The sequence below is a fragment of the Populus trichocarpa genome, chromosome 5, assembly GCF_000002775.5.
Source record: "Populus trichocarpa isolate Nisqually-1 chromosome 5, P.trichocarpa_v4.1, whole genome shotgun sequence".
Classification (NCBI taxonomy): domain Eukaryota; kingdom Viridiplantae; phylum Streptophyta; class Magnoliopsida; order Malpighiales; family Salicaceae; genus Populus; species Populus trichocarpa.
This window is the reverse complement of record NC_037289.2, coordinates 19,870,796-19,896,566: the sequence shown is the minus strand read 5'-3', so window position 1 is coordinate 19,896,566 and position 25,771 is coordinate 19,870,796. Positions and strand designations below refer to the sequence as shown.

At 35.0% G+C, this 25,771-nt stretch overlaps 3 protein-coding genes across 5 annotated transcripts; 1 reads left to right on the top strand and 2 right to left on the bottom strand.

The window, feature by feature from the left end:
- Positions 1-1,443: 1,443 nt before the first annotated feature.
- On the top strand, positions 1,444-3,648 carry LOC7469218 (sm-like protein LSM3B). Its single transcript, XM_002307460.4, has 3 exons — positions 1,444-1,612; positions 2,129-2,224; positions 3,293-3,648. The coding sequence occupies exons 1-3, from the start codon at positions 1,496-1,498 to the stop codon at positions 3,371-3,373; spliced, it is 294 nt and encodes a 97-aa protein (XP_002307496.1). The 5' UTR covers positions 1,444-1,495; the 3' UTR covers positions 3,374-3,648.
- A 4,209-nt stretch (positions 3,649-7,857) lies between these two features.
- On the bottom strand, positions 7,858-19,105 carry LOC18099621 (exocyst complex component SEC5A). Of its 2 annotated transcripts, XM_006383559.3 has the most exons (21): positions 18,499-19,097; positions 18,120-18,271; positions 17,723-17,817; positions 16,873-17,067; positions 16,553-16,680; positions 16,303-16,461; positions 15,304-15,408; positions 14,642-14,716; positions 14,309-14,446; positions 14,021-14,209; positions 12,623-12,766; positions 11,708-11,834; positions 11,425-11,635; positions 11,041-11,156; positions 10,710-10,944; positions 10,488-10,581; positions 9,980-10,057; positions 9,820-9,876; positions 9,380-9,529; positions 8,744-8,959; positions 7,858-8,393 (listed from the first exon to the last, which is right to left on the bottom strand). In XM_006383559.3, the coding sequence occupies exons 1-21, from the start codon at positions 18,904-18,906 to the stop codon at positions 8,154-8,156; spliced, it is 3,312 nt and encodes a 1,103-aa protein (XP_006383621.2). In that variant the 5' UTR covers positions 18,907-19,097; the 3' UTR covers positions 7,858-8,153. The 2 variants fall into 2 exon arrangements, with proteins under 2 accessions (XP_006383621.2, XP_024457791.2); XM_024602023.2 differs by lacking the exon at positions 7,858-8,393 and having other exon boundaries at positions 8,920-9,068; positions 18,499-19,105.
- Positions 19,106-19,559: 454 nt separating this feature from the next.
- Positions 19,560-24,783, bottom strand: LOC7492465 (fructose-1,6-bisphosphatase, cytosolic). Of its 2 annotated transcripts, XM_002306657.4 has the most exons (12): positions 24,301-24,778; positions 23,704-23,751; positions 23,498-23,572; positions 23,358-23,419; positions 23,187-23,253; positions 22,932-23,045; positions 22,594-22,680; positions 22,199-22,269; positions 22,059-22,124; positions 20,593-20,679; positions 20,391-20,466; positions 19,560-19,966 (listed from the first exon to the last, which is right to left on the bottom strand). In XM_002306657.4, the coding sequence occupies exons 1-12, from the start codon at positions 24,457-24,459 to the stop codon at positions 19,853-19,855; spliced, it is 1,026 nt and encodes a 341-aa protein (XP_002306693.1). In that variant the 5' UTR covers positions 24,460-24,778; the 3' UTR covers positions 19,560-19,852. The 2 variants fall into 2 exon arrangements, with proteins under 2 accessions (XP_002306693.1, XP_024457792.1); XM_024602024.2 differs by lacking the exon at positions 20,593-20,679 and having other exon boundaries at positions 24,301-24,783.
- Positions 24,784-25,771: the final 988 nt, after the last annotated feature.

The window sequence follows — 25,771 nt, the reverse complement described above, 5'->3', positions numbered from 1 at the left end:
AATTTATCTTTATAATTTCTATTTATTTTCTATAAAATTATTAGAGGCGTCCTAATATTTAGTTTGTACTTGATTTTACAAGATTTATTTTCATTATCATATAATTAGGTGAAAAATTGTTTTTAAAAATAAAATTCTTAAACCCAATGAACTTCATTACCTAAATCATAAATTTGGTAAGTTGAGTCGCGAAAACTAGGTCAATCCAATATATTGATGTCTCAATATAAAAAAAAATCATCTTGAATTATTCTTTTTAAAACTCAAACAATGTTTTTTCCTGATTATTTGAGTTGCCTTTGGACCCACTAGATCGGCTAGGTCACGTTAGGACAATTCTCACATGATTTAATTTTAAAATCGAGATAAATAAGGAGTCAAGTAAGTAGGTTTTAATGTAAATTTATTGGATCAAATTTAATAACAATGCTAAATAATTTATTATAATCTGAATAATTTCTTTTTATGCTCAAAATAATTTTGATTCAAGCTCCAATGTAGTGCGGCCCTATAAACTAATTACTATACTATACAATAAAATATTTGAGGTAAAACCACTTGTTTCATTGTTCACATGAACAAGTCCCTCTATTTTTTTTATTTTGGTTTTTTTATATAATATTATGGCATTTGATTGGTTTTTAATTTTACGAAATTTTATTTTTATTACCATATAATTAAGTAAAAATAGTTTTAAAAAGAACAATATTATTAAACTTAATAAAGTTTATGACCCGGGTCGTAAGTTTGACAAGTTAAGTTATACAACCTGAGTCAATCTAATATGTTATTTTGAAATTAGTTTAAAGTCAAATCATGTTTTTACTAATCATTCAGGTTATTTTTAAACTGGTCAAGTCGATTGGGTGATATCGAAACAAGTCCCACATGGCTTAATTGAAACTCGAACTAGGTAAAAAATTAGATTGAGAGGTTTTAAGATTGACTTCCCGAACAAAATTTAATAACAATACTAAAAAAATTACACATGATTTCAATACATTCTTACATTAAAAAAAAATAGTTCAACCTGCAAGACAATAAACAAGTTTTCTTTTCAAAATAACTTTACCAGCATCAATAGCATGTTTAGCGGTTAAAAAAAAATATATCAAGGGGGCAAAGTTTTTATCTTTAATAATCTACTAGACGAGGCCAATTTTGTCATTCAATTTTTCTCTTTCCATTCCTTCCTTCCTTTTTTTTTTTTAAACAAGCCATTCACAAACTCTTTTTTATTCCTTTTCACGGGGAACAAAAATTCAAAAAGACCCGAATCTATCTCGGGACCTCTAATATTGTAAAAAAGAAATTTATTTACAAGGATATTCGGCCCAGCTTGATAGACTTTAAGCCCAACAAGGAGAATGAGGTGGGCCGCTTCCACCACATAAGAAAGAATACAATAGCCCAAGATTAATTCGGGTCGTAAGTCCACTGCTTGCCCTTAAGAACAGCACCCGACCTCAAGAAAAAAGAGAGAAAGAAGAAAAGAATGGCAAGCGAAGAAGAGAGTGCGGTAAAAGAACCATTGGATCTCATCAGACTTAGCCTGGACGAGCGTATCTACGTCAAGCTCCGCTCTGATCGTGAGCTTCGCGGCAAACTTCACGTATGTGCCTCTACTCTCTTCTACATGTGCTTTTGTAAACCCTATCTCTTTTTATTTATATAAACAAATGTCATTTTGGCGAATTCAATCCCAAGAAACACAGAGTGTCAACTCTATGTTTTTTTTTTCTGTGTTATTATTGTCTTGAATGAGTTCTTACAAAAACAACATTGACACTAACTTTATGTTTTAAATCAAATGGTAAAGAGATGATGATGATTTTTTTTTGGTTATTTAAAAAAAAAAAAATTCGTCGGAGGATCAATGAAGTGATAATTTGTTTGAAGAGATAAAAGTAAGGGTAAAGAGGTGGGGGTTTAATTATATAGGTGTATGTTTTTCACGCAATTCCATCGTTTTCCCCATTGGCTGTACATGCTAGGTTAAAAGTAATGATTTAATACAGCAGTGTATCTAGGCTGAGATAGTTTCTGATTTTTCCAAAAACAAACAAGTTGTAGCTCGTGAATTTATCAGCACTGAGTTTTCGTTTGGATTGGAAATCTGGTTTTGCAGGCTTATGATCAGCATTTGAATATGATTCTTGGGGATGTTGAAGAAATTGTTACTACAGTAGAAATCGATGATGAAACCTATGAAGAGATTGTTCGGGTATGTTATGATTTCACTTTTAAAGGTTTTTTTTTCCCGTTATTGTTTATTAGGTAGTAAACACCGAACCTGGGTGACTCTTGTGTCTAATATTGAATAAGAGAAAGGGATCTTACCATGGTGAGCATTGGAAACTCAAATAGTTAACGTTGGTAGTTTTAATTTTTAAGGGAAGCAACTATTATTGCCTAAAGATTGTAAGGTTTGCGCAGTCATGAATGATGATGGCTTGGCTAAGTGGTGGCGGCAGTGGATAGTTTGAGGGCTTGCTAGTAGTAGGATGCTGGTCATTTTTGTAGATGTCTGTTGCTTCTTTTACATTGAAGAATGAAGTTTTCCGTTAGATCGTATATTTTCATTGAAGAGTGGACTTGTAGCTGCACATCATAAGCGTTTCCAAACATTATAGAATTTGTGAAAAGGCAGATATGAAATGGATCTTATAGATTCTTATTGTAGGAAGAATTTTTATAGTCTTTGGAGTTCTGCAAATTCATCAGCAAAAAGCATCACATGTTCTTTGTGTTTTTTTACAATGCACAGGCATCTTGATTACATTTTATTGGCTACTATAGCTCACAAATATTCTTAATAGCCATCATAAAAAGTAACCTTGGGTAGCTGTAGCAACACCGGGTCTCCATCAGGCACAGATTCCTAAGAAGTGGAAATGCTGAACTCTAGAATGAGAAATTATTGGAAGTACGCAAAAACTTGGAATATATTAAAGAAAGCAAAAGATGCATAAACAGGGTTGGTTCAAAGTAAACTATGCAAAACTTGGAGCTCTGAAATTAAAAAGAAAAAATTGGTGTTAGAATTTCATAAGTAGATTCTGTATATAAAAGCAAGTATAATTAGGCTATGCAGGCCCACTACTTCTGACTGCAAGTAATCTATTGTGGTTCTGGATAGTCAACGTAAGGTGGAAGAGGAAGGGGTTTGGAGAAGGGTGTTGGAAGGATTAGGTGGACGTTTAGTTCAAGTGTTGGCAATCCTAATCTGAAAGTCTTCATTCACAATTGTACTACTTCAGGTGCTTACCTTTTTCTTTTTCTTCTGTTTCAGACTACAAGGCGCACAGTACCCTTCCTGTTTGTTAGAGGAGATGGTGTCATATTGGTCTCTCCTCCATTGAGGACAGCTTAACCTTGAGGATGAAGTTCAAAGTGCAATCTTCCGGCAGAGAAACCAACCTTTTCTATATTTTGTTTACGCTGCCATTGCTGTACTTTAAAACCTGCCCAAGCTTAGTTTGCATCAAACTATTGACACAGTGTGGGGTAAAAGATTATGGAATAGCCCACATTTTTAGATCATTGTGTAATTGACATAACTTCTGAATTTGGACCGATTTGTATGAGTTGCCAAACTTATTTTAGGGAACATATATATGATGAAGGACTAGTTACTTCGCTTCTTAACTTCGTAGACTTGAATCGCAACTGACCACTGTCCAGTGGGTCTGATGCACATGCTGACTATCAAGATTTAGGACAAGGGGCCACAGCTGTATTTATGGTTCGACTGAATGAATCAGATGCTCTGTTTTGGTTCTCTTTTTTCTATTCCTGTTTATGGTCTCGATCTTGCAGTTATTTTAGGTATAACTAGATCATTATCTGTGGCAAGTTGCGGTTGGATTAAAAACAAATTAACATAAAAAAAAATCGGGTGTCGTTAATATGTATTCTTAGCAAAAATAAAATAAAATTAAACTATATGGGATTGATTTTATATGATTTGATTGACAGGATAGACTTAAAGATAACATAAATTATTGATAAAAATGTAATTTTACTTTAAAAAATTAAGATGATATTTAAAAAAATATATTTAAAGTGATGACATATTAGATTAACTTGGATCAATTCGGGTTATTCTGTCAAATCTACTACTTAAGACATGAGACTATGATAATTCTATAGAAAAAAAATTATTAAATTTAATTCTTAATCAACCCTGAATAATGAAATTTAAAACAAAAATAAATTAAAATATAAATTGAATCAACTCGGGTTAACCTGTCAAACATGAGTTATAAGACCGGGATAACACTATAGAAAGAAAATTGAAACAAATTATGGAACTCAATTTCCAATCAACCCAATGATGAATAGTGAAATAAAAAAAGATATAAAAACTACCTGAGTCAAACGAACAAACTCATGACCTAGGTTACGAGATCAGGATAACCTCATATAATGCAAACTGAAACAAATTACGAAACTTAATTCTCAATCAACTCAATATTAAATGATGAAATTAAAAAGAAAATCAACTAAAAAAAGAAAAAACAAAACTGAGTCAACCGTCCCAATCCCTGACCCGGGTCATAAGACTGTGATAACCATATAGAAAGCAAATAAAAAAAATAAAAATTTCAATTCCCAATCAACCTAATTTTGAAGGATTAAGTTGAAAAAAAAAACAAAAAATAACTCGAGTCAACCTCGGTTAACCTGGCAAACCTAGGTTAGAAGATTATGATAACTTTATAGAAACCGATTCGAGAAAAATTATAGATTTCAATTCCCAATCAACCCAATGTTGAAGGAAGAAATTGAAATAAAAATTAATTAAAAAATGAACAAAAAATGAACCTAGTCAACATGGCTAACCCAAAAAACTCGCGACCCGAGTTATGAGACCAAAAAAAGGGAAGACTTCTGCAATGAGTTATGCCACCCAAACCAATTGAGAGAAGTCTAGGATAACTCCATAGAAAACAAATTGAAATAAATTATGAAAGTCTATACTAGGAAACCTAATACTGAAGAATGAAATTGAAAAAAAAATTTTTTTTTTTTAAAAGAGGCAAAAAAAATTTAGAGCTAAAGTGAAAAAAGACTTGGATTTTCACCGTTCATTGCTATAGTGAAAAGCCAAACCCTTTTAGTAAATGTTAACTAGATATGTTGTTCGCGCTTTACTGTGGGCTGAGAAAATCTTTTTGATATAAAAAAATGTTATGCTACAAAATATTCAAGTCTCGAGTCATTGGTTCAAGTGACATTTTAAATAATATGAAATAAACAACAAAAAATACACTAAACAAAACAATGAAAAAAAAATAAAAAGAATCATACCTTAGCCTATTTGGATTATCTAATAATCCAATATTAAGATAATAGAAGGAAAACCGGAAAAAAGAGAGTAAAACTTCAAAAAAAAAAAAGAAGAAAATATCAACTTAAAAAAGGGGAAAAAAACCTAAGAAAAATCAGGCAAACATGTTAAATCTGGTTTAATCTTAAAAACTTGCAACTCGTTGAATCATGAACCCGAGTTCAGTTAAGCTGTTTAATCTCGAAGGATGAAATCGTTGAAAAAATATTATTAAAAAAACTTGGAAAAGCATAAAAACAAAAGGCAACAAAAAGAATGATAATAAAATTTGAGAGAATAACAGTTAAGGAGGAAGAAATAAAAAAAAAACAAAATTCCAAACAAAATAAATAACAATTAAAAGAATGAGTACCAAAAAGATTAAAACATCACAGGGGATGAAATTGAAAAATATTTGTAATTTGATAGATTATTTATGGATTAAAAAATGATAAGGGGTGAAATAGAAAGAAATTGTTGAGAGCTAATCTAATAGAATCAAAACGCAAAAAAATTAACAAAAAAAAACCTGAAAAAAAAAGGATAGAAAAACATCAGTTTAGAAAAAGAAAAAAAACAACCAAATCTGGCGAATCTCTTAAACATGGTTTAATATCTAAAAGTCACAATTTGTGAAATTCGGATTCAATCAAGAAGCCTAATTTTCAATCAATTCAGTAAAAAATGGTGAGGATAAAATTTAATAGAAAAAACCCAATGAGGATGTAATTTTTTTTAAATAAAAACAATGCCTATTAAAATAAACAACAATTAAAAGAATGGGAGGGGAATTTAAAGATAAAAAAAATCATAGGAGGTGAAATTGAAAAACATTTGTAAAAATCAAACAAACTCAGACAAATATCTTAAATCCATTCAATTTCAAAAACTCGTAATCCATGAAACCCTAGATCCGGATCCAATCAAGAAATTTATTATGAGTCAATTTAAAAATGTAAATTTTAAAAATTTGTCAAAGCAAAAAAAAAAAATTGCCAAATAAAAGAATAGAGATTAAATTTGATAGAAAAAAGAAAAAAAATAAAGGAGAGTGAAATTGAAACATAAAATCATTTATGATTTAAAATAAAAAATTATCAAGGCTAAAAATTGGCAATCAAAAAAAGATGAATTAAAATTGATAGGAAAAGATGCAAAGAATGATGAAATCGTAAAACAAAATCAATTGAAAAAATAGTTTCAAACAAAAAAAATAACAATGAAAAGAATGAGAAACAAATTCAATAAATTACTCAAGATAAATAAAATCATAATAAAAAGAAAAGGGGCCAAATCCGAAGCACCAATAAATTAAAGGGTTGTTCTTAAATTTTTAAGGAGATGGCATGAAAATCTAGGTGGGGAAAAGAAAAGAAAAGGGTAGAGAACTGGTTGTCGGCGCCAAACCACTGCAAATCTTGGAACACACGTCATCTCATTTGGTTTGGGGTGCTAATATCTTTCAAATGTTGTCCCAGAAGGCAGCGTTTAATAGTTGAACAACCACCCCATGCGTAGCCCGAACGGTAAGGGGGTCGTCCATACAATGGTGCGTGTCATGCACATGCCAACAAGTTTTTTTAATTATATTTAATAAATGTAATTTACAACAATGCCCCTGAGTACCATTGAAAATTACAATAAAAACAATGTAAAATAAAAAAAAAATCATTGGGTGAGAGCTCAACTGGTTGCCTTTAAGTATCAAAATAATTATACTATTCTAAAAAAATTAATAATACAAAAACAACCCTAAGCGGTAGGTATTAGATTATTTTGTTATAGGTTTAAATTAGTAATTTTACTATACAAAATAAAATGAAATTACCAATCTAACAACATATAATTAAAAAATAAATAATTATGTCATAGTAAAAAACCAATCTTACCCCAAATTCATAATTATGCTATTACAGTAAATAATAATTGGTGTCTTGATGGACAATAAATTCCTTGGAAATTTTAGTTTTTTTTTTTCGGCCAATGATATGATGCAAACTACTTTTTAAAATCCTGATTTTTAAGCAAAGTAGCCGTAATTATACACTAATGTTGATGCATCCAATTGATTTTCAAATGCAAGATCCTTGGGCTGTTGTTGAATGAACTGGTTTTCTCAAAATCCACTTCGATGGCACTGATTATGCCAATGACAGTCGGGTTGATTCCGGGTATATTTTAAAAAAGAAATCAACGATCAATCCTCAATTTGTTTCCCTGTCGTCAGGACATCTACATGATCCAGTTGATATCCACCCCCGAATATTCGATCCTTGCAGACGCTGGGCTACATTATCCAATATTCCAATCCAAACTATTTTTTTTTTTTGCATTTTTTTTTCTTCAGATGGAAATAATCCGTGAAGGATTTAAAATATGTTCTTGAGGGATCCGAATTTCACTTATTGATCACACATTTTAAAAGAATGACACCAAGATAGAGAACAAGGCAAAAGGCTTATTCTTTTGCTAACCAGGAAAGAAAACACATTCGGTTTCAGGCCCACCGTTGGAAACACCTGTCCTTCGTTAAAAACATAAAGTTCAGAAGTCAAATTGCAATAACCATGGTTTTTTCCGGTCACATTTCCAGTACTAGCAAAGAACCATAATCCAAAACTTGGAGTTGCGATATGTCAGAAATTTGACAGAATATAGCCCAAACCCACTCCATCTCACCCCATAAAATAAAGGAAATAAGAAGGAAAATCTCATGAAGAGGAAAGAATAAGGATTTCTTTTGAATAAATATATTACAATTGCACATACAAAAAAAAAAAAACTGAAAAACAAAACTTGTAATTACCAAGTAGTGCCTGGCTCATCGACGCCTGTGACGAGAGAAACTAGGGGAACCCATTGCTTGTGTGCCTCTATGGTTTCTTCCAGGGGAATCCATGAAGTTTCTGGAGGAATCCATTGATCCTCTATAGGAATAGGCAGCTTTAGCTGATTCTGGTACCGAGTCCAAGGGAATCGACTCAACAAAACATGCTGTATTGATACGAGTCCTCTCAAGCTCTGATTGAAGCAACTCAGAGCTACACTGCTGAGCAAGAGCCTAAACCCCCCCACCCACCCCCCCAAAAAAAAAAAAAAAAAAAAAGAAATAAGAGAATTTAGCGACAACTGAATGAGCAAAAATATAACAGAATGGATGATTGGGGTTTCACAATGAGGATCCTGTAATGTCAATTTCCTTGTCTGTATATACACCATTTTTTAATCGAAATGAAATATCATTAATCCACTTCTCTTCACTCTGGAGCTTTCAAACATCAGGACATCAATCTATCATGGCAGATTAATACCAACGAGCAATAATGATGTACTCTACTCATTCAGTGTAATTTCAAAACAAAGACTCGGAAAACACACAGCATAAGAGATGCAATGCAATACGATTCTTACAATCAAGTCATCTGGAGACACGGTCATTCCTTGCTGCCTGTCATCTGCAAGTGCATCTTCGCTCCCACGAGTTGATCTGCGTTGATGACCTGGATTCTCAACAGTTTCGGTGACATTCTCAGTGGCTTTCTCCAACAGCATCCCTTGTAAGGACTTAAGAGACTCCCTTGCATCAGGTGTGAGATAGGGATTTAATATGGTCTCGAAATATTCCAGCTGCCAGAGAAGCATGTCTTAGAAACAAATGTCTTTACCATGCAAGATAAGACATCTAGATTAAAAAGCTGCGGCCAGTAGATGAACTAAGCAATTCTAGTGTTAAATCCTACAACATTGTCATAAAAAAATTCACAAGAATGTCAGCCATTATTTTTTCTTGTATTTCAATATGCATGTTTTTGATGTCCTTTTTCCTTTTCAGGGGTGGGAGGCATTGTTGGGTCAGCAAGATGATTATGAGTATATACCATGTTTAAGTGTGCATGTGAAGCAGAAAAGTTCAACAAATATCAGCCATAAGGGAACTTGGAAGCAAATAGCATTCATCACACAGCATAAAATGCAACAATTATATAGTTTTCGGGTGCAAGTGGCTGGATTCAAGAATTTTTCACCGTGAGAAAAATTGTGCTTTACCTCGAACATGAGCTGACAGAAGCCATTTGCATCAAGAGACCTAAGATCTTTGCTTTTGTTTTCATCATAAAGGCTCAGAAAAGTATCGATAAGACCTTCAACTAGAATGCCAAGTGTCTTGTCCAGGAGGGGTTTAGCACAAGCAAAAACCTGAGATGGGAAAATTTATGTTTCAGAATACATTTGATTGGGCAATAACAACAAAGGATAGTTATTGAGCATAGGAACAAGCATTCCTTAAATACAGTCTAGAGTACAAAGTATATGACTTCTAAAGCAGTCAACTTGTTATGATTTCATGGAAGTGTAGCTTTCACACAGCTGAATCCCACATAGCAATATAAAGAAAGCATAAATACAATTTCAAAGATCATGCTACAAAAATATGAAGATCGATGCATATAAAAAGCATATATACTCCAGGGATAAAAATTAAATACCTCTGAATGCACAGCTACTAAAGTGTGTAATAACTCCACCGCCGCATCACGCACACCCTGAAAGGTATTCCATGTATTGTCATTACAAAATTGCTTTCCCCAGCGCAATCTTGGAAAGAAGCAAAGCAATTAACCAATTACAAAATCAGCACATCCTTACTTTAACTGCAGGAGCTGCTCCCCATTGAACACCAGAGTTCAGCAAATAATCCATAGCTGCTGTTCTGATCAAATTTGCCTGTCGGGAAGACACAGAATTACTTATTTAAAGAGCCAAAAACAAATGAAAGGACTTATACTCACATTTGGAATCAATTTCATGAAGAGCCACCAAACATATATATATCCACTCTTAAAAGTCCCAAGTCCATATATTTGGACTGTCCTGATCACCTAAAAGGAAACTGGTCCAGCAAAGGACCACAGAAAAAAAAGCAGGAGACACCCCCTGAATTGATCTCCTCACGCTAGCATAGCCATCTAGTACTCTATTTGTGTTTGTACTCTAACCACATAATACGTAGTTCTGGTCCAGCAAAAGACTCAGAGGAAGACAAAGCTAAACCTACCATCTAAATCAATATCCTCGCAATAGCATAGCTACGTATTCTGATCTCCTCATGCTAGTGCATGGAAAATTACTAAATTTAAACCATGTTAAGCCATACCTTTGCAAAAGTATACTGAGCAAGGACCTTCTCTTCAAGTCCAGAGAAAGACATCACTAGATCCTGAATATCACTGTCCTCTTCATCCTTTCCCCTGAGTAGAAAATAAGAGATCGCACCTTCATAATAGTAATCAAGAGGGGGGCATATGGGAATGTACATGCACTTTCAAACATACATGATATTTCTGATTTCTGAGGAAGAGGGGAAAGAGTTCACTACCTGGACTGCGACCATATCGTTTTATACTTGTTGAACAACTCATATGAAAGTTCGTCTTTGCAGTATCCAATATTACTCAAAACTAACAGCAATTGTTGATGTGAATCAACAATACTACCTTCGAGATCAGATGATGATTTTTCTTCTGATTCATGAGAATACCCATTCTGTAAATGCAAACTTTCTTTGCTTGATTTGTTAAGGGCAAGCTCACTTCCGATTTGTTCCAAATGGCCTGACCAATGAGGGATACAGACAGAAAGCATCATAAATTAACAAATGGACATGTCTTACTTCCAAACATAAAATAGGAATAAGTTATTCATTGTACCAGCAAAATAGAGGAAACAGTTTAAGAAGGTAAGTCGGACAGATTCTTCAATTTCTTGTAGCAGTGCAAACATATCTTCTGACTTTCCAGCCTCGCTCCTCAAGGACTGAATCATTCTGAAAAGCAGAATGCTCAAAAGTCTTACTCATATATATCCATTTAAGAAATGAGGAAAAGGCAGGAATTCACTTGTTTTTCAGCTTTTATCTAGCAAGAAAATAGTACAAAACACCTACACTAAAAATCCGACATGATCCACAAGACGTTCTTAACTTCCAACCTTACATCGAGGTCATCAGCAAGCTCCATAAATTTCTGCTAGTCTATGAAACAATTCCAAAGATCATAACTAATTATGTGTAAAGGTAATCTCTGATGACTTACTGACTGGTTTGATCCATTGCAGAGGCAATAACTGAGCGGAACGCTAGAGGCAAGAAAGAAATTGTGTATGGAGATTTATTTCTTTCAAGAATATATACTGGAATCCAAGTTTCTTCTTTTGATATCTCTTCTGCCGTTGTCCGCATCCAAGAGCAAAGCCTAAGTATGTAAATCTTTGTCATCTCTGCCTGAAGGGTTCTAAGTGCCATCACTGTCACAAAAAGGTGAAACGCTAAGAACTTAGAAACTGAAGAAATGATGGCTAATGAAATATTTCACACACCAGCAGTAGATGGAGCTGATTCTTTCACTTCGAAAGCTTGGCAGGCCTTAGATATTTCCTTTATAGCATCACTCATATAAGACCGGAGAATGTTTGATTCTTCAAGATCACGGAAAGTGTTATGAACCTGCAATAGAAGTAACATTTGGAAAGACCTGCTAAACTGTCTGTCTGAATTGACAAAATCACTATACAGCAGATGCAGTTTTCAAAAGACAGATTGAAACTTCAATCTCAAGGCACAAAAAGGTCAAAATTGCCAGGCAAACGCATTATCAGGATAATCTGCCAAGGAGATTTTCTATAATACCACGAAGACAGTCATAAAACTTTCAAAAATAAAATCTTTCCGGCAAACCAAGGTTGTCAAAACCAGACCGGGCTTGTTTTAAGCTGACCAGATTGGGAACAAGTCTGGATACAGGCATACAGCCCAACTGACCCCTCAAACCCAGAGTTGGTCAGACACATTGAAGAGCCAGGTAACCTGTCCGAAAGAGGCAAAAACAGGTCACGATATGGTTAAAGATCGAGAAATGACCAATTTGTGAAGTTACAATTTGGATTAACTGTGAAAAGTTTTTTTCCATGTACACCCCTAGTTGCTTGCACTTTGATCCTTAGTTACCTCTAAAAACTTGCAAAATTAACCTTTTTCTGATTTTGTAGATCATTCACTATATTTAAACGTTCTACTTCGAAATCCCAATTTAAGTTGAGTTGAACCTCCAGCATTAACCCGCTCTCTTTTGAAATTCCTTACCTAGGCAAAACTTGAAACCTTGCTATAGCCTCCAATTAGAAACCAAAGAATTTCCAAAAAACACAAACTACTTCTATTCAAACTAAAAAGGGCTTAAAGAGAAATTGTCCAAACATAAACTATAGACAAATGACTGCATGATGCATGCTCACCTTAGTTTCATATGCAGATATGGTACCTCGTATCATACCAGCAACTTCATCGAGAGAATGATTAGAGTACCTCCCATCTCCAATCTTTTCCTTGCTTTTAGTTGCTGAAGCATTAACATTTGATTCAGCAGAAACTTGGGAAGACTGAAAAAATAAGATCCAGAAAATCAAAATGAAGGCTGAAATTAACTAGAACAGAAAAAATGAACAGATCTTCATTTAATCTCAAAAGGGAATTAAAAAGATAGATAAACCAAGACAATAATTTTGATACATGGCTTTTGTCGCTGCATTATCAAGGCTAAGAGAGATGATAATTTTTAATCCCTTATTTTACATTTTTAAAAGCTTCAAGCTGGGCTGCAAGCACTTGTTCCAAAAGTACGGAGATGTCAATGCCTGCATCTTAGCAACAAAGCCACTAATCTCATGAGTGCAAGGAAAAACAAGGTTGTCGAGGAAGAATATTATAATAGTGCAATATTCAGTAAGCCTCTAAAAAAAGCTACTTTCAGTTTTTTAGAGTGACTCCTCAACCTTTTCTGATTATTCTAATTTATCAATATAACATTGATGCTGCAACATTAAGCGCCGCTATTAATGGTTGCTCTGCACCTGCTAATAAACAAAATCACAAAGAGCCTGAAGATATTGACAAGGACTAGGGGTGAGCAAAAAAACCGGAAAACCGATTAAACCGAGAAAACCGAAAAAAAATAATCGAAAAAACCGAACCGAAAAAAAAACCGATTAAACCGGTTAAATTTTTGAAAAAACCAGCCGGTTCGGTTCGGTTCGGTTCGGTTTCGGTTTTATAAGCAAAAAACCGAAAAAACCGAACCGAACCGAAACCGACAAAAAACCGGAAAAAAAACCGAGCCAAACCAGAAAAACCGAGCCAAAACCGAGAAAACCGAGCCAAAACAGGAAAAACCGAGCCAAACCGGTTTGAACCGGTTTTTGCCCTAAAAAACCGAACCGAACCGAAACCGGTCGGTTTGACCCAGTTTTGGTTCGGTTTCGGTTTTTTTTTTCAAAAAAAAATTAATTTCGGTTTGGTTACTTTTTTTTATAAAAACCGAACCGAACCGAAAATGATCACCCCTAACAAGGACTACACGTCATAACCAAAAGTATTAACCTAAATATTGGCTTATTCAGCTTCTCCCTGTCTGTCCAACATTCCAGTAGCTGATACATTAGAAGATCCAGATCAATTCTTAATGATAAAGGTACCATGATAAAAGAATGGTTGATAGAACTGAAGTTTCAGTATGAACCAGATGCATAAAAGCCGCATGTTCCATTTTTAATTAATTTTTAAAAAGTATTTATGGAAGACAATTAAAGTTCATAATGCAAGTTAAAATCTAAGAAGAAAGACAATGTCCAAAATACCTTTGCAAATTTCCCACTGAAAACAGAGAGAGCAACTTTCCAAAAAGCTGGTATGTGATGTGTAATCACAGCAGTCAACCTTCTGATAAACTTTCCTCTAAGAGCATCAACTTCTTCACCAGTCAAATCAACTGGCTGGGAATCTACTGACAGAGGGATGTTCCCCAGGGTGAGATAGTTCACATCTGACTGAAAGTAATAAGAGATATACAAAGTAAAATCATCGTTTAGCAAACCAATGGGCCAGTACATAAATGTAACAGAATAATTTGCGATGATTGCACGTACAGATTGATTCACATTTTGTTGAATTTGCCTCCACTTTGCATCAGAGAAAGCTCTTTCACGCATCTCATTATGCAAAGTTTCCATTCTTGCTTCTTGATCTAAGGTGCACTTCTCAAGCAATCCTCGAATTCTGTGATTCTGCCAAAGGGACAAAGCTTAAGAATCCATAAATCAGCCTTCCAATTGTGTTTAAATCAGAAGCTAATAGAAAACCCATATATTTTCTGTTAATCTATTTTTTTATGAATTCATTCTTTAAATATTTATGTGTCAAAGCAAAACGAATTACATGCATGGCATGTCTTATTAAGATTAGTTTATGAATTCACTGACCTGCACATTAAAATAATGCCACACAGGATCCGACTCAGGGTCCAGCTCCAACAACAGTCTCACTGTGTTCTCAAGCTAAATAAACAGGACAAATACTTTAGTAGACACAACAAAAAAAAAATGGCAACAATTAATTTCAAACAGACGAGAAGTTCCACTCAGACACTGTATGATCTGTTTACTGCTTATGCATAACTGCACCAGCCATACCAACCATAACCCACCAAGTACATTGGTATCGGAAGCTAAGGCAACATGTCCACTTGAATTGTTTCACTTAAATGCACTTCTATTGAACAACTACAGAAGTCTGTAAGCTTAGTGGTCAAGGGTGTGGATGTCATCGTGTACAAGATTATAATGTAACATTCTATTGCACAATGGTTTTTCCAACATATGATTGTTTTTCTCCAACCACAGTGAGGCACAAAAGCAAACAAACCATTCCAATATAGTGTTTTTTTTTTCCTCCACTCAGAGAGAGACAAAAACAAACAAACTATTATCTTATACATTAACATGAGAATGTTTATATTAGTGGGTAATCCCTATTACCATATTACAGTCTCAATAAACTAGGAAAAACAAAGCCTTAGATCATTGTTGATTTTGTAATTTCCTGTACAGAAATGGACTTTGCAGTGTAAAATTAGTAACCTTACATTTGTAAGATCTATTTGTGGATCTTCCATAGACTTGTAAAGTGTGCCTTTGAACTCATTTACCACCTTTTCAACCTCTTCAAGAACACGTTTTAGTACGTTTACCTGAAATTGACATAAAACAGTAAGCATGCATCTGTAAGAAAAAAAAAGTGAGGAAAAGAATAGTGTTCTGCAACTGATCCAAAAGAACAGGGAAATTTAGACATTGTTTTAAATATGTTCTGCCAAAAAACACATGCTGTGGGACTTAGCTGTATCTAAGCTTTTTGATGATGCAAAGTAGTACATAAGGACATATTTAGATATTATGGAGTGAGGTACTGTTATTGATATGGGAAATCACAAGGCAAAAAGGAGAGGACGTTTCATGTTTAAACATGGATGTCAAGAACAGTCTCACCATATTCATTTAATTTTCTCACCCAAAAGAGGCTCAACCTTATAGACCCTATCCCACTTGAAGAATAACCTTCCAACAATAAGGCCAAAGCACTCGGATATCAGATATTTCTTACAGTTTATAAATGGAATCAAATAAACCCATGGATTTTCATTCAACATTAACACGCATCACAATGATGACCAAAATTTCCTGATTTTGCTAGGTAGTTCATACAAAGCAAGTTTGGACAGAAATGCCGCAAGAAGACTGGCTGGGGCTGACTATGCTCTACCATACCAAATGGGAAAGACCATGGAAAAGACCATCCATGACTGGCAATTGCCAGAGGAATGCAGAAAAGTCATTTTTATGATGATCACTGCATCTACAACAAATGAGGTTTAGGAATATCAAATTAGATATAAAACGGTAGAGCATGCTCCATATCAAAAAGTCTTGACAGTCAAGCCTCAGCATTAGCACAGGTCAGAAGAAAAATAAGCATGTATGGGCAAAGTTCAACAATAAAACCCTTAAAACCTAAAGATTATACTTTGATGCATCTGCCTCAACCAAACAATATGACAGTAAATTAACTATTGATTCTTGCATACGTGAGAGGGTAGAGCAATTGACTTCGCCTTCTTGTATTCCCTAACCGCCAAGTCATATTCGCCCTTACCAATGCTCCCACGAATTGTACTAGGCAAGTTAAACAGTGTTCGGAATCTCTGAAGCATTCCTTGCACGGATCTTATCTTCTCAGTTTGGGCCTGGTTTCAGAAACAAAATGAGCTAAGTGACCTTTGATGCATAAAAAGGTATCAACTTCAAACAAGATATAAAATGTTATTTCCCACAAACCTGTCTCTCAAATAGAGGCTCAAAAGCACGATTGGCCAGCAAGCTTACTCCTTGCATGCAGTTAAACAGGTGAGAAGTCCCAGAACCTTCAGGATCTTCTTCAATCCGTCTCAGTTTTGATTCTATATCTGTAAATGAATAGTTGGTTCCAACATCAAGATCAATACAGCACTAAGCATATAACTATTGGGTGCAATTCCAGTAAGCCTTGCATAGCAAAAACCATGCCCAATGAAAGCTGTGTGTAATCCAAATCTCCAGCTCACTTGCCACAGTTAACGAGTAAATCTAGCAAGCCAAGTGACATGATGATTGCATACCATCAATTGTAGTCTTGCAAGAGACAAAACAGTCAAAATTGTCTTTAACCAACTGTTTTCTCTGTTGAGTCCGTCCTTTGAGATCAGTTTTCAAAGCAAGTGTGCCAGCCTCCAAGTCTGCTGCGCTTGTATCTTGATGTATTCGGGATAGGAATAGCTTTGAGTCAAAGTTTTCAGAGAAATACAACAGCTTCTCTGCATATATAAACATTAAAAATTGTAGTCAGCCATAATAACCACCAATATAAATAGCTTCCAAAAGTAGACAACTATTTCTTCCTAGTGAATTAATTCTATCTTCTCATATAGTCTTATTCACAACTTATGGCACCAGTGTTGACTTCTGCACAATCAAGAGTCAAAAAGCAGGCGGCTAATACCCCCAATGGATTAATTCAATGGGAGTATCATTGCTGAAGGATAAATTCTATCAACGAAACTCCTAAGGATCTTAGGATCTTGCCACTTCTCTCATGGTTTTGAGAATGTCATTTCATTTATCTATTGCTGACAGATGAAAAACATGAAGATCAGAGCTGAATTTAAATAAAGCTCTTATGATTGTTAGTTTTGAAAAGTGAATACTCCTAAAATAACAAGGATTTATGGATATCTCTTATGGCATTACACGCAAGAGCATGCTAGTGATATGCAGACTTAATGGTTTTGCTCTAATTTAACTAGTATTTGGCTCTTGATGATATCGCATGATACCAGAATGAGGAAGAAAAAAATTATTTGGCAATTCAGAAATGTATTTTATTGAATGCAATGACATGTAATTATATGAAATGAAACTAATAGTTAACTACGTTGAATGGAGGGAAAATGCGAGGGGGTGGAGAAATACCACGAAGGTTATTGTCCAAATGATCTTTATCAGATTTTGATGGAGAGCTTTCTGATGAATCAGCGATCAACCTCAATGATTTGTTATCTATAATCCTGTGAATGCACAATAAACTCAGGTGAACACTTACCACAAGTAATGTTAAAAGGCGAACATCAAGGAAACACATACTTCAGTCTCCTATAGGAGCACATTTTATGGTTCTAGATTATAGAGGGAATCAATTAACAGTTCCACTTTTGAAATATCATAAATTCTTGTTTCTTCAAGCTATCACAAATGTCTAGAAAGCTGAAATCCTCAAAATAATATCAACTAGCACAATCCATGAGCCAAATCAAGCCTCGGAAACTGAAAAACGTTGCTTATCAACGAAAAATACATATGAGAAGCTTACCCTAACCCAAGTGGATCAATGCATTCCATGCCACGGGGAAATGATTGCAGAGTGATAAGCCCCTTTCTAGCCACTGCCGAAGGCTTCCGCTCAAACTTTTGAGCCACTGGTACAGTTCTCGACTCTCGCATGTCACGAACCCTACGAGAAAGCTGTCATAAGAGCACAACTTCAGCACCTTCAATAAACTAACTATTTAAAACTAAATTGCACATGATTCTTCCTGAATCATCAGTAATGCCTAATATATCATTCTCCGAAACAAAAGAAATCAACTCGACACTGTATAATTACCAGAGGTTTCTATCATTATTCCCACCTATAATACATATATATGTACACACACATCGATAAAAATTGAAGAGAGTTTTGTGCATACCTCAGCTTCATCAACTCTTTTCCAACAATCAGGCTCTTCTCCATCCCACCCACTCTCCTCCTCCCTCCCTCCGCTGCCACGTCCAGCTCTCCCTCTCTCTGCCGCACCTCCTTCACCGCCACGATCCTTACTAACCTCCTCATCTCCGCTCGATATGCTCAGCATTTCCACCTCCGAATCATCCTCCTCCTCCACCGCTCTCCTGTTCTTCGGCTGCTGCGGCTGATTCGCCATGTTCGTCGTCGAAGACGGCCTCTGCGGTGGAGGCTGTTGCCTCGGTTGCTGGAGGAAATTGACCACCGGCTTGCGCTGATTCGACGACGGTCCCTGGTAGTTGAGATCGCGTTGAGCTTGTTCCTTTAACGCCATCTGGAGAAGCTCGTCGTCATCGTCGCTATCGCTTGACATTTTCGTAAATTAAGGGAGTTTTTGGGGGTTTCGGTTTTCAATTTCGGGATAGACCAGGTCTGTTATGCTGATTATTTGGTTTTAACCTGAGGCAAATGTCAGGGGAGGGATTTTTTTGGGTGTAATTTTATGGTTTTGGTATGAATGAGTGGATTTTAAAGCAAGTGGCGCTTGAGAAGGATTGTTTCTATTGGTTAGTTTTTTTTTTCCTTTCCTTTTCTATTGGTATTTTATATTTATTGTACAGGGTAAGGTTATTTATTTTTATAATGCGTTATTATTATTATTTTTTTAAGTGTGGAGTAGTGATTAAAAGTTTGTTAGGAAGAGATATAGATAGCTCTTTTGGCGGGTGTAATTAAGAGCGTGTAACATTGTGTTTGTGTGTGTGTTCTCGCGAGGAATAAAAGCGAAGACAGAGATACGATTATGAGAATTTTTACTATTCCCATCTACCTGGAAACTGTGTATATGTATTTGCGTTAAAAATAGATTTAAAAAAAATACCATTCGATTTGCCACGTGCGAGCTAGTACGTTGGTTGTTTCTCTTGGTTTTTCCAGTTTTGGGCGCGCTTGAAACTACCAAAGATCTTTATAGTTTCGTAGGTGTCATTAAAGAGAAGGAGAAGGGCGTGCCATATTTTTCCAGCATGGAAAAATTCACGTGGTCATGTATTGCATCCTTTCTCATTATTCTAATATCAGCCAACTGGTTTGTTTATCCCATCAATGAACACATCAGAAGAACATCATGAAAACACGTTATCTAATGAATAGATAGATGATTAGAAGTAGGTCAGATGCCCACAGACAGAAGTGTTACGAGTTCTATAAGACAGTGGTAATAACAACCCCTGCTCGGCATTGCGCTAATTTTGACACGGTAGCCCCGTTGACCACAGAGTGGTGCAGAGCCATACCAAACAGAGCCACAGCATAGGTGTTTATGCTTTCTTCTCTTCAGCGGCATAGAGTGCTTTGATTTCCTCAACCTCATCATAGCTTCCAAGAAATATAGGAGAGCGCTCATGTATCTTCGTCGGAAGTAGGTCCAGTGCCTGCCGAGGTAAATGATTACATCAGATACTAGCTATAGAAAAAGCCCTTTAATCACACTGGTCATTCCTTTTTTCTGCTCAAATACTATTTACTCGCATGAAGAAACTAGCTTGGATCTTGTCACTGCATATACACTTAATATGCTACCAATTCCATGAGCTTCAACTATAATCTACCACTATAACCTTATAGGAGATCAGAAAACAACGTCCGTATCACATTTAAATCATTACATAATAGGGTTCAAGCACCTTTATACAAGGGCAGGACAAACAAGGAAACAGCTCAATAACTTTAGGTAGAAGCACATCTTTTTTTTTTAAATAATAATAATAAGGGTAGAAGCACATCTTTCAATACAAAGCTTTCATAAATCCAAGTAGTTAGACAGCTCAACAATAAAAACAATGAAGAAGTTAATACCCGTTGCTTGCCAGTAAAAGCCTGACCTCCTGCTTGTTCCATCAAAAAGGACATCGGGAAGACTTCATATAGAACACTAGTTTGCGCAAATACAATCACACAATGAGTCCCGAAATAAAACCAGTAGAGACAAAAGGACATGTTAGCAGGCTTAATAAAAAAAATTAGGAGAAATACCAGCACTAAGAGTGCGTTTACATACCGCAGTTTCCCGTTGGGGCTCTTTTTATCGGCAGGGTACAAAAATATACCCCCATAAAGTAATGTGCGATGGACATCAGCTACCATGCTGAGTGTCATACAGAAATGTCATAAAAAACTATGAAGCTCAAATTGAAGACAGCAAAGACATGTAAAAAAGATAGGGATATTGTCAGTTTTCTATATGCAGAAAATAATCACACTGGAATATTTGATTTCATGTTGAATAACAATGACATTCAATGAAACCCAGTGATCAACAATTTAAGAACTCCTATAAAATAGCTGGCGGGATATATGATCCGAATAATCAATGGTTTGAAGGAGGCTGGAGCAGTAGCCCCTAACTTAACAAAGCGACTACAATATTTCCGCCCTTTTAATCCTGTTCCTTACCACTTTGATTGCACTGTGGTGGGATGAAATTCAGATGTGGGGTGTGGACTAAAGGATTTCTAACATATAAAGCCACATGATTCATTTTCATTAAATTTTAAGACTGTTTTGTTGGGAGTAGATATCCTCAAAAGGTAACTGCAACTAAATTAGAAGTGTTCATGGATATAGTGGGGGTCAGGTTTTGACCTATAATTGTATCCAACCCAACTTCTGATGTTTTACAAAATATAAACCCGACTCGTTCAAATTTTTTTAGCCCAAACAGGTTAAATATATCGGGTTGGGCTAAAAGTTTTGTGAATATTACAGATTGTGCATATTAATTCACTTATTCTTCAACGATTCTAAAAACAATATTGGGTTGCAACTGTTGGAACTAGATAAGATCCCTAGAATGCATATATTAGGAACAACATAAAAACTATCACAATTTCTACATAAAAACAAAACAAAATAAAAATCATAGTCAAAAACATTTTATCAAATAGTTAGGGTGTAATATGATACAAAAACAGATTGGCAAAAGGAGACAAAAGTGCTTTTAGATTTGTGATTTGATTAAGAAAATAAAATTTCCATATGGATTCTTGAAATTTTCATTTGTTTTCTAATGGTCTCTTGGTTACCAAATAGAAAAGATTGGAATTGTAAAATGCATTGTCACTTCATCAAATTAAACAAAAAAAACTATAATTTTTGTGAAAGTAAAGAATATAGAGAAGAGAAAGAGACTAAAAAAATAAGAGGCGGTTGTGAGGGTGAACATGAGAGATGAAAAAATGATGAGAGAGAAGGGAAAATATTATTTATACCAAGAACTCAAGGTACTTACATTGAGTTATACAGGTTGAGTCGGGTTATAAAAATCCCAACCCGTGATATCTATTTATTAGGTTGTTTGACTCACTATTATCCGTAATATCCATATTATCCGATTTTAACAAGTTGAGTTGGGTCAGATATTGCAAATATTACTTATGAGAAGGTTTTTTTAAACGCCCCTAGACCAAATGTGGTTGATTAAAAAAACCAGAAAATTGTAGTTGCTAGAATGAGGATCAAGGATACCTTCCAATATATCTTAGAGATTTTGCTGAGGAACCATCCTGGGGAAACTTGCATTTTTCAACATACCTAAAGTCATAAAATACAACCTTAGATCATAATCACTAAAAAGGTAATAGACTATCATAAAGTATACCACATACTTGGCTGTTGGACCATCCCAGTTCCTCACATTTCCTTCATTCACTGAATAAATCTTTCCTTTCTTTGGAATCTGTCCAGAAAGAAATGTGAGAAACAAATATCAGATACTCCACATTAAACTCAAAATTTATGTACAGAGATTAAAAGCATCCTTGGACATGCAAATGTAATTTTAAATAGCAGCTTTCTACTATTTAAAAAGAAGAGATATGGTAGTCCTCAAGCCTGTCAAAAACCACAAGCATTACTTAACTGCAGTTCTATGGATAAGCATGCAGTCCCCGCACTTAAAGAGGATGGATTGAATTCCTTGTATGTGAAACTAACTACAACGTGTAATCATGCAGTTTAACTGATTTCAATTCCACAATTTACTACTGAAAACTGAATTTACCTTTATGTCAGGGTGTGTGAGTATGAACTCTCCGAGGGATGGATCCAGGGTGAAACCATTAACACCAGTTCCAGTGCTCAAAACAAACTGCCAAATCATATATTGATTAGTAAGAGCATGATACAACGAAGTGCAAGTCACAATGGCAGACAAAGAACCGTGGACCACTATCTTCGTACCCCCATAAAAAAAGTCAAATTTGAAATTAAACATAAAAAGACACTTCTCAAATGAATAAGGTGATGTCAAGGGATTGACAATTGTCATCTTGATAATTCCAAACCACAAAAAAAAAAAAGATGGAGCCATTTAAATACAGGAAAGGTGATCCATCATACCGTGCAAGAGCTTCCATACATGCAATAGCCAGCTGCAAGCATATTTTTCCCAGGTTGCAACACATCATCTAGAGTTGGTTCATGGTCATCTTTCACCATGTAAATTCCAAAAATCTAGATGAAAGAGAAGGCATTCAATATATAACTGCAATGTCAAGTTATTCTGGAACAACAGTCACTCTTCATCATGTCAGTTAAGGATTTGAATTAAAAAAAAAAAACAACAATGTCATGTTTCATAATGAGAGATCATACCGTTCCAATAGAAACACCACAATCAATGTTGGAGGATCCATCCAATGGATCAAACACAACACAGTACCTGCTCATATATCAAACCGATACCCTGTGTTAGTCTAAAGAATCCAAAACAGAGCAGGCCGTAACCATAACAAATAGTGAACAGACAAGAACATTTGCAGATACCTTCCACGCCTGGAAGGCTCCACAAATGTTGCTTCTTCATCTTCTTCTGAGACAAGGATGCACTACCACAAGATCCAAATCTTAAACAAAATTCCAACAAATAAATTTCACATCAACATATAGATTACCCCGTAACTTACTGTTCGGCCACTGCTTACTAAAGCCTTGATGAACACTTCATTTGAAAGGACATCAAGTTTCTTTTGCTCTTCACCCTTTTTCCAAAAAGAGAAATATAATCGAATTAACCATTGTATTTATATAACAACGAATAGCTCATTCAAAACATTAACAGGAAACAAAAAGAAAAAAACATGGAATTTGGACCCGGCACTCAACAACTTGCCTGAACATTAGTCTCCCCAGCAAGTCCAATAATTTTGGCTAGACCCGCCTGCACAAGTAAAAAATTGGAGATAAATTGGCTTCCTCGTTGGCTTTTCAGTTTTTCTTCGATAATATATACAGCCACCACAGGTGACTTACGACAATAACCTAGATTACTATTTTAAGTGAAGTTCTATTTTTGAAACTCGACTGAAAGTCGTGATTAAAATTCTACATGGATTCGCATTTAAAAATTGAACGAAGAGAAAAAGATTTCATCTTCCGCGGAGCACCAAACCGAGGCCAAGAAATCACCAAGATTAGGTAGTTAGAATTTTCATTGAACTTCAAAGAAAAAATTGTCACTTTTGGTTTGCTCTGGATTGGAAATAGCATAGGAAGAGGATTTTGATTCTAATTCCAAATAAAACTCAAAATTTTGACTTTCATTTAAAAATCAAATCCATTTACAGACAATTGTTATTGCTTAGTAAGTGGAATAAGAGAGAATTCTCATTTCATTTCCAATTCTTAGGCGAACAAAGATGGGTAATTAAAGAAGAAGCCATGCTTACATATTTAGTTAATAAGGAGGCGAACGCAGACATGGACCTACCTTGTTAACGACAGAGCAAACGAACTTGCAGCCAAGAACAATGTGATTTAGCAGAATAGAGAAATCACCACGCGACTCAGGATATTTGGATTGCTCGTTCAACACGAACCTCGTTATGGTCATCAGGTCCGTCCTGTGAGCATCTGCTGCGTGATCCATCTCTCTCTCTCTCTCTCTCAAAAACTTGTTCGAATCCGGTTTGTAATATAATTTGAGTATTTTTTTTTATTGACGAGAATGCGTGTTGGTCAGTTCGAGAGGAGAAGATAAATATGAAAGCGATGAGAGGGAGGGGATGGGGCTATCTGGTGTAAACGGAAGTTTCGGAGGACACGTGGAGACAAGAGAGTGAGAGACTGAGGTGTGTGGCCGTCGCTGCAGATAACACCTTCCGTCGTTTATCTCTGATTGGACGGTTATGAGGTTTCTGTTTTGGTTCTGTTCGTGTTTTGAGGATGACGAGATGGTGGTGTACTTCGAGGTCGTTTTATACCTGCTGGTATCTGCTGTGCTTGTAATGTGTTTGTTTTAAAAGTAAAATAATATTATTTTAATATATTTTTAAATAAAAAATAACTGTTACTACACTAGTTATTTTCTCAAGCACCTTCTTGTCTTATTTTATTTTATTTTTATGTAGTGATTTTTATTGTGGAGCCGACCATTCGGTTTTTTTCTTCCTTTTTACTCTTATCTTGTGAATAACATTCAACGGCTGACATGTGGATGTGCTGCCGTCGTTATCCATCCAAATATCAACTTGATTTCCCGTATTCTTTTATCTTTAGCAAATCCTGGATTCTCGGTGGCTTGCGGAGGAAATTAACAAAGTGCTTTCTTTTTCCTCTTTTTTTTCTCCAAGTGGTGGTTACATTTTCAACTTATTCTAGATGATTGCTTGTGATATGTCGTGGGTTAAATTAAATTTTTCTTGAATATAAATATATTTTTTAATATTGTTATTTTTTTTTTTTTGTGTAAAAACATCAAATCACGAGAGAGTTTACTTAATATAATTCGGTTGACATTACTGCTAAAAGAAACCATACAACATGTAAAAACAAATTTTAACTAAACAAAATTTCAAGATAATATCTTTTTTTAATATTAAAATAACAACATATTAGATTGACCTTGGACAACCCGAGTTAACGTGTCAAATTCATGACTCGAGTTATGAGACTATGATAACCCTATAGAAAGTAAATCAAAATAAATTATTAAGTCTAATTCTTAATTAACCCAATATTGAATGATAAAATTAAAAAAATCAATTAAAAAAGGGTCTAAAAAAACAACCCGGGTTAACATGTCAAACTTGCAACCCGAGTCATAAGACCAAGATAATCCCGTGAAAAGCAAATCGAAACAAATTACAAATTTCAATATCTAACCAGCCCAATATTGAAAGATGAGATTAAAAAAACAATTAAAAAATATTAAAAAACAACATGAGTCAATCCACCAAACT